The 9,180-nt window shown below is 43.4% G+C and overlaps 1 protein-coding gene across 1 annotated transcript in view; it reads right to left on the reverse strand.

Annotated features, from left to right (window-relative positions):
• LOC108725438 (histone acetyltransferase KAT6A) overlaps positions 1-8,720 on the reverse strand; it is a 9,336-nt gene extending 616 nt beyond the window's left edge. Inside the window, exons 1-9 of the mRNA XM_018452458.1 lie at positions 8,365-8,720; positions 7,081-7,169; positions 6,712-6,876; positions 6,495-6,611; positions 6,064-6,402; positions 5,418-5,980; positions 5,191-5,336; positions 3,711-5,083; positions 7-3,349 (exon numbers count right to left, since the gene is read on the reverse strand). Coding sequence (XP_018307960.1) covers positions 7-3,349; positions 3,711-5,083; positions 5,191-5,336; positions 5,418-5,980; positions 6,064-6,402; positions 6,495-6,611; positions 6,712-6,876; positions 7,081-7,169; positions 8,365-8,392 — 6,163 coding nt within the window. The 5' untranslated portion in view covers positions 8,393-8,720. The remainder of the gene's footprint in view (positions 1-6; positions 3,350-3,710; positions 5,084-5,190; positions 5,337-5,417; positions 5,981-6,063; positions 6,403-6,494; positions 6,612-6,711; positions 6,877-7,080; positions 7,170-8,364) is intronic.
• Positions 8,721-9,180: the final 460 nt, after the last annotated feature.

Raw genomic sequence — 9,180 nt, forward strand, 5'->3', positions numbered from 1 at the left:
AAGTCGTTACGGTCGTCACCGCGACTGTCGCGTTCGGTTGTTCCTGTTGTTGCGGATGCTTGCTTTTCCGGCTCCTCTTCGTCTTGGACGGCGTCACGGTGGGCGTTATCGTTGCCATGGGAGTCGCTCGCACATCGCTCTCACCGGCTCGTCGCGATATAGCGAGAATACCCTGGCTGTTTTTAGCCGCCTGCAAGCTTTGTAACAGATTAAGCTGTTCAAGTTCCGCGGGCGCGGCACTGCGACCGTAAGCGGCGAGATGCTCCGGCTTCGTCCCAGGTGGTGGTCGTGGAATCGTTAATAATTGCTGCTGCTCCTTACTCGATGCTCGACCCACTAGACCGAGGCTAAGCCGCGCATACGCCGAATTGGTCGCCATAGAATCGGCCAGGCCACCGACGAACGGCGTGCCATCGAACTGACTGACCGATACAGCCTCCGGTTGCGAGAGAGTCATCATCGGCTCGAAACTCGGAAACTGCTCCTGACTCGGACGCGTCACTGTGCTCTCCTGTGGCAGACCTCGCGTATTGGACTCGCTGGAAGGCGGCTCATACGCGCGTTTCTTCATCGGAGGAGGATTGCTGGAGGGACTACCAGACGCTCCTCCACCACCGGCAGCAGACTTGGAGCCGGCGTCGAAATAATGCGGACTAGGATACACCGGCCTCGAGTTCGGTGGCGGTAGCGAGTAACCGGATGGCTGGAAGCCGCTTGGATAGAGCGATTCGTGGGCTGTTGTCAAGTTCTGTTGAAATGCCAACAATTGCGGCTGATCTGGTGCAGACGTAGGTAATTGATCACTACTACCCGACGGTGCTTTACCGAGGAAACCGCGTGGCTGTATCTCGGTGAAACCGGTCCGCGACTCCTGCGGGGTCGATTGTTGTTGTTGCTGTGTCTGTTGCTGACCGCCGTGTCTCGAAGCAGATCTCTGAAGCTCGATGTTGGAAAAACTGTTCGGATACGTTGGAGGATACTGACTCGGCGACTGATAGATCTGATGATTCGCATTCAAATTTAATGATTCCGATTGAACAGGAAAATTTCTCTGTTGATCACCCGTCGCAGATTTCTCAGTAGTGTTAGACTTTAGATATTCCGTCCGGTGTTCAGCTTCATTTATAGATGACGATATTGTAGGTGACTGCTGAATGTACGGGGGATTTTGCTTGAAGTCCTGAGGATAGTTCGCAGATGGCACCGTGGCTTGAGCAGCGTACTCCTCCGAGTTCTTCGACGACTGAAGCTGAGAGTAATTGGCAGTCTGTTGTGGAGAAGATTGAGGGTAACCAGGTGATTGTTGTGGTGGTTGTGCAGGATTGCACGTGGGTTTTTGTTGAGGCGAGGATTGCGGATAATTGCGAGACTGAGGCGATGGTTGCGAATAATTCACTGCTGCTGCTGCTGCTGCTGCTGCTGTTGCCGTTCCGGATGTTTGTTGTGGCGAAAGCTGCGAGTAATTTGGCGGTGTCTGCGGCGAGTGTAGCGGATGCGAGTACGTTGCCGGTTGCTGGGGAGACGACTGCGGATAATTGGTCAGCGATTGCGGTGACGATTGAGAATATGGACTGTTTTGCGGCGACGGTTCGGAGAACGGAGATGATGCTTGCGGCGAATGCTGGGGAAAAGTCTGAATTTGCTGTGATGTCTGAATTTGGTGCGATGATTGCGAGTAACTCCGATCGTGTTGCGGAGTCGGGTACGAATTCGGAGGTTGCGGCGACGGCTGAGAATAGTTAGCGGGATGCGTTTGCGGCGACGACTGCGGAGGGAAATTCGGCGGCTGAGGAGATGGCTGCGCGTACGCGTTGGGTGGTTGAGGCGAAGGTTGAGAATAATTCGTAGGCGGTGGTTGCGGCGACAAACGACCATAACCAGCGGGTTGTTGGGGCGAGGATTGCGCATATGGAGAGTGCTGCTGCGGAGATGGTTGCGAGTAATTCGGCGGCGTTTGAGGGGAGGACTGTGAGTAGGGGGAGTGCTGCTGTTGTGGAGAAGCTTGCGGATAATTGGTGACCGCTTGGGGAGAAGGCTGAGAATAATTAGCAACCGCATTCTGTTGTGGAGACGGCTGCGAGTAATTCGGAGTAGATGGTTGTTGCGGCGAGGGTTGTGAGTAATTTGATGGTGGTGTCTGAGGCGATGGTTGAGGATAAATTGGCTGAATCGCTTGCGGGGAGTGTTGGGGATAAACGGGTGATTGATTTTGATTGCTGGCTGATAATTGTTGCGGGAAACGTTGCGGTGACATTTGCGGATATGCTTCTGCGTTATCTTGAGGCGAGGATTTCTGATACGGCGATTGATACGGCGGCTGCGCGTGTACCTGAGGATAGACAGATGGTGGTTGCTCGTAAGACGGATAGGCCGGGGACAACGGATGGTTTTGCGGTGATGGAGTGGGTGGCAATTGCGCGCTGTATCTCGGTGGAGTCGCGTAATAGGGGCTGTTGTAGGGACTGCTCCCAGCCGACAGTGCGTCCTGATAAAATCCCGCACCTCTTATCGGTTCGGTCGGAGTTATTACGGGCTGGCACTGTGGGGAATGAGCCGCGCGTGGCGCCGGTGGAGATTCCTGAGAGAAACTAGACACCGATTCACTAACACTGCTACCACCGGTGCTCAGTCGTCGTTGCCTGCCGCAAAACGCTTCCTGCGAATCCCCGTCCTTTTTTATCATCGCGGCCTCTTCCGCTTCCTCGTCCTTCTTTTTTGATTTTGGCGCTCCAAAGGCTTTGATCCAAGCACTCAAATTTGGTGTGGCGGATTTCGGTTTCTGCGCTTCTTCCGTACCAGATCGAACTGTCTCTTTTTCCTCTACTGTGCTCGAAGTCTTTGTAGCTTCTTTAGCATTTGTTTTCTCTTCTTTAACAGCCGTTTGAGTTGTGGTAAAAGAGTGGTCCTCTTCCTCGTCGTTCGACAAATTAGGATTAGGTGACGATACCAAACTCTTGCAGATTAATTGGATGGAATCTACGTTTTTCAGCACAGTACCTAAACTGAGTTTCGGCTCTTCATCGGTATCCTTATTCGATTGATCGTTATCACTAGTAGAGCAATTCGCGGCATCATTGGTGTTAGCGCTGGGCACATTAAGCGGTTTCTTTAGAAGTAAATTTCCCTTACTTTTACCGGGTTGCAAACGATCGATCGTGCGCTGTATCTTCTTCGGTCGACTCGGTCCATGAGGACCAAATATTTTGATAGAGCTTGGTCTCTTTCGCGCAGCCTCGACCTTGGATCCTGATCGACTGGATTCAATCGAAGAGGTATGAAGCACTGGCGAATCACTACCAGAGGAGAAGCCCGAAAGTCTGGGCGCGTCGTCGAGCCACTTGTTAATGTCCTATCGCATATAATAGGTCAAATCAGTATGTACAATTCACAGAATGTAAATACCAAAAGAAAATGTAAATCTCTGCATTAAGCGTGCTAAGTTCGGAAGTATCTTGTTGACACAGTCTAATTTGTCAATATATTTAATAATATGTGCACAGAACTACCAATATATAAATTAAAAATAATCTCGCCATATAGAGTTAAAAATTTAAAACTATTAGTTTACATTCACAGACATGTATTACTTTTTTTTTTAAATAAGTTCTATTACATTAAAAAAAATGTTAACGTAATTTATGTCTTGTATAGTATATGTATTCTAATAAAAATCTCAAAATAATCTTGAAGACAATATCTTGTGAGCTTACATGAAGTGTTTTCTCCGTCGCTTGATTTAATGCTTGAATCGTAGCGTTTTCTTCTGCTCCCAGTCCTTTGGTATGTTTAGCATGAGTGCTTTTCTTATTTTCACTGATTTCCGGATCATGTTTCTTAATCGTGTCATCCGTTTTATCTTCCTTCGTACTTTTCTTCGACTTTGATCGCTTTGCACTGTCTTTATCATTGTCGTGGAAAGTACTACTGTTTGAAGGCACTTTTTTTGAATGGACACCGTGAGTGTCACTTTTCCCCGCTTTCCTCTGTTTTTCTTTTTCGTTTTTCAATTTTTCCTCCCGTCTTCTATCGCTTATCTTATCTTTTAAACTATCGAGTGAGTCTACATCTTTATTACCAATTAACGTGGAGAGCTTCTTGGAGATGTGAGTATGTTTGGAATCTAAAGCACTTTCTAATTCTACATCTTTGGAATCTGTTTGACTTTTTAACTCTCCATTTTTTAATTCTTCTTTTTGTTTTGATTTCTTATTTTTTTGCTTTATATGACTCTTGTCGGATTTTTCATCAGACTTGGTTATAGTCTTTAAATTCGACTTTTCTTTCTTACGATTCTTTTTCGTTTTGACATGGGAAGATTGTTTTTTGTCTTCCTCAAATACTGTGTCACTTTCTTCCACTTCGATCTTTTTTAATTTACTCTTCTTCGTATTGTCTGTCAATATAGCAATTTCTTCAAGTTCTTTCTTTTCTATTTTTCTACTTTTACTTTTCGCAATTACTGGAGGTTCATAATCTTCTTCGAAATCCTCCTTCCGCTTTTTGTTTTCTTTCATTTCTTTGGCAGATCGCACAATTTCCGAATCTTTTTTCGATTGATGTCGTTCTTTGTTCGCCTTTTTGTTAGATGTTTTTAATCCTTCAGATTCCTTAGGTTGTTTTTTGGTTTTAAGTAAATTATTTACATCAACGTTTTTTCTTCTCTTTGACGTTACGATACTAGTTTCAGATATTGCATCTTCGCTTTCCTGATCTTCCTGTTCCTCCTCATCCTCGTCCAATTCTTCCTCTTTTACTTTTTTGCCTTTTTTCTTTCCCCTTTTTTTCTTCGCAACTTTAATACTTTTATTTCTCTTTTCATCTTCGTCCACTTTTTCGTTACTTTTAGATTTTGTTTTACTCTCAGGTTTATATGATTTGGACTTTTTTGTTGATTTTTTCGAACGTTTACGTGCGTTATGGTGCGAAGAAGATAAATGACGTGAAGGATACGATAAAGATGTAGGTGATCCGGCCAGTGACGGAGGAGATGTAGCGTCTTCATCACTGGATGTCTCTGATTCTAAATATCGACTTACGGCTTTGTCAAAGGCTTCCTTAAGATTAACCGCCATATCCGTGTATTCTGGAATATATAAAATATATTGTTAAATTTTACCGACATATGATAATATATGTGATGAAACACTAGTGATACAAAAATTTTTTAAACTGGATAAAAGCATTACAAACCATTATCAGAGCCATTGTATTGCCTACAATTGTCAACAATAAGCCGAAAATCGCGTTTAAACTGACTTAAATTTTTATACGAGCCATTTTCCAGTTTCTCTTCCATAGTTTTAAGATCCATTGGCCTGCGTACCACACTATAGTACCTAACAATTATTCACATTATTAAAAATTCAATATCAGATATGAATATTAATCACGATTTTAAGATATGTATGAAATTGTACCTTGGCGCATAATCCTCATCCACGGGCTCAATGAATGGCCAGGCATCCACGTGATCTTTGACACTTTCAAGAACTTTGTGCATCCCGACACAACGCTCCTCTTCCTCGATCCCGAAGGAATAGCCATATTTGTAGCCATAATTATGAGATACGTAATTACCATCGCTATGATTACCGATACCCTTCTTCTTTTCTAAGTCTTCTACTTCGTCCCTAGTATGAATTACAATCTGACCGACAGCCGAGGCCAAAGAATTGTTTGTTTGCCGTCCTTTTTTTTGAACCGGTGGCGTCGGTAACGGCGGAGAAGTCTCCTCCTTAATATAAGATTTTGCAGCTTGCGCCCCTTTTTTAGTCCCTTTGGTCGTTTTAGTCCTGATCTTGGATCTGACCATGACTGCATCCATCTGTGTAGCAGGTTCCTGGCTACGAAGCACTCGCGAGCTATTACGTTGTAACAGCTTACGTCGTTGCTGTTTCTCCTTTAAATCGAACAATTTTGGTATTTCCGGCATAAAGTCTTCGGACAACGTGCGATAAAGTTTGCGTTCGGTGTCGTATTCCTAAAATATAAACATATATAATTTTACTTCCAATTTGGCAATAATTCGTATCGTAGTTTTTATAGTAGAGGAATAATTATTACCGAATCACGAAATTTTTCAACTAATCTGCTCCAATCCTGTTGGGTAAAACAAACAACTTGCCAAACGCTCTCACGTCCGTCGTTGCCGCTGTTTATTAAACTAGCTTCCTCCTTCTCTTCCTCTTCCTGTTCCTCCTTCGCCACTCGGTTCCGTCGTTTTTTACGCTTTTTATCCCTTGGCTTACTTTTCTGCTTGTGTGAGGCACTGTTAGAAGTATCAATGTAATCTTCCCGGTACAGTCGAGTGCCGTAGAAGTACCAGTAGGCAGAATTCTTACGATCATGTCCCAAAGGTTCGACTCGCAGACTATCCGAGTCCAAGTTGCTCAACGACTGCTCCTGATATTAATTTTACATTTGATTACAAATAATCATTTAAAAGATGCACATATAAAAATTATTGTAGTAATTTGCAATGATCGATTACGTACTACGTCTTTGGCGTCGAGCCTGAAGTCACAGAGCGCTCGTAGTATTTCTACTTTTTGACGAAGCGGTAACAATTCAAAGTCTACGTCTGTGTTGAAAGGATTTTCACATTTGTATTCCTGTGCAAACGTACAAACATTTTAGTTACATTTTACTATCAATGTCGGAGCAACTGGACAATTTTGCATTGCAAGACCCAACACTGAGATTAATACATACTTGGCATTTTTTCCGGAAAAGTCTACGCAGAAACATCTGATAATTAAAAGTGGAGATGTCATTGCGAGTGTCATTTGGCAAGCAACCCTCCAGTAACTTTACTATCAGTTCCTGAAGCAGTCGTCCTTCGGTACCTCCGTCCGTCAATAAAGCTTCTTCCAAATCCTACAATTTTGACGTTAATATTGGAACACATTTTGTATATAGTATTCATAGTGAAGTGAAGAGAACAAAATGATGTATAAGCCAATAAATAATAAGATTAAAGCTGAAGCATGACAGCTGTTTCGCTGCCTAAATGCTGAAGCGGTACTAATGGGCTTTACATACGCTGCTTACTCATAAGAGAGTTAGCATTTGATTAGATACCTCAATATCAAAATCCAGAAGATTGAAGGCAGCTCTAAATAATGAGCAAAAGTGTGCTATACTTGGCACCTCCCACCACGATTGAATGTCTAAAAAATAAAGGAACAGTTAAAAGTTCCTTGATCTTAATCCTGTTGTCTATTTGAAATGGACGTATTTGTACCCATTTCTTAGACGAAGCTATTTGGAATCTTAACTAAAATTATTTGAAAAAATACTACTCTAATTAGCAATAAATCTTAATTCTAAATATTTTCCATTTGAATACATTGAGAAAAGTTTCCTTTTCAAAATATTTGTATCACTAAACAATTTACATTTAATAAAAATGATATTCTTTGAATTAAAATACAACTTTGAAACTATCTTTTTTTAATATAAACAAACAAAAAAATAATGCTATATATTTAAAAATCTAAACTGAGATGGCTATTAAAAATAAAATAATTTTTTTCAAGATTACGTCTGTCTTCAAATTTCCTAAATTCTAACACAATCAATAATTATTTTTATCTTTCTACGCTTAAATATATAAATTTGTGAAAAACTACCCCTGGACTTGATTTAATTTATCAAAACACAATCACCTATTCCTGACAATCAATACACCATTCCACTCTACAAATCCACTTTAATTCACTTCATTAATTCTAATCAAAGACACACGATAAAAGACAAACGATAAACGATTTAATTACTTAAATGGAGCAATTACTTTTACAATTTTAAACATCTCAGTGATTGCACATGTCAAATACTCCACAATAAAAAAAAACAAAATCTTTTCAAGTATTCCATAGAGAAATAAATTCATGCACTTTCTGGAATGGATATTATACATAGATTGAGTAACAATTACAAACGTACATCGTTCAATCAACTTCCTTCGACTTGAAACATTCAAGATTTTGTAACAGGATAAATTCCACAATACAAAAAAAAATACAAAATCTTTTAAAATATGTTTCAATAGAGAAATAAATTCATGCAAATTTTTGAAATGAATGTTATATATAAATTCACTAACAATTAATAAATGTACATTGTTCAATCAACTTCCCTCGACTTGAAACATTCAAGATCTTGTAATAGTAAATAGAATAAAGCAGGAAAATATCTCGTAGCTGAAGGCCAGGAATCTCGTCTCTATACCTGCTGCCACAAACTATTTCTAGTATCGCTTACAGCGTCACAAAAAGGAATAATATAGATACAGATACATATCGGCCGGCAATTCGTCACGCGTGCCGTCCGATGAGACGACCGGCGCGACGGTGGACTCACCTAGAATTCCGATGAAGGTGGGAAACATAACCCGTCGTGTGGCGGGCGAATCGGGCGAATCAGCGTGTCCAGGGCGGGACACGGACGGGCTCGATGGAGGCTCGGCGTCCAAGTGTCAGGGAGGTGTCTCCGGGCTGCGACGATACGAGCGCGGGTTCGCTTCCTCGATGGGCCGTACCCGACGGCTCCACGGGAAGATCGCCAATGGGATCGAAACGACGGGCAGCGGCGATCTAAAGGCCCCGTGTTAATCCGTGTATAACGCACGGACTGCGCGCGCGACGAGAAGGATCGAGCAAAACACTTCCGCCGCCCGGCCGTGTATGTATATATTGTACGTGTAGATATATATACGTATATATGTATATATATGTGTGTGTGTGTGTGTGTACGTGTATATACGTGCGGAGCCCGTATCTCAAAGCATCGGGAAGCACAGCGGTGAACGACACCCGGTGGTCCTAGTACTCCTGGTACTCCTGGTAGGCGTGCGCGCGAGCGGGCGATCGCGGGCTCGCTCGACCGAGTGGCTTTGCGGCAGCGGGGGATCGGTATTACACGGAGGAGGCGGCCGTAGCGGCGCAGGGCGCACTCGCGTTCGCTTCCCGTGCGGTGTACCACCGGGAACCGCGTACACGGGTTTCCTCCGTGGGTCAGCGAGGATTTATCTCGCCGGGACACGACCGTCGTGCGACGGCTCGCGGGAGTCGCGCGCGACCATTCCCATCGGGACGCACAGCGCGTAAGCGTATCCAAAACACATAATCGCAAACCCGCCTCGTCGCGGCGCTCCGCCGTACGGGTTTTGCTGGCTGG

This window comes from Mycetomoellerius zeteki, unplaced genomic scaffold, assembly GCF_001594055.1.
Source record: "Mycetomoellerius zeteki isolate Tzet28-1 unplaced genomic scaffold, Tzet1.0 scaffold35, whole genome shotgun sequence".
NCBI lineage: Eukaryota > Metazoa > Arthropoda > Insecta > Hymenoptera > Formicidae > Mycetomoellerius > Mycetomoellerius zeteki.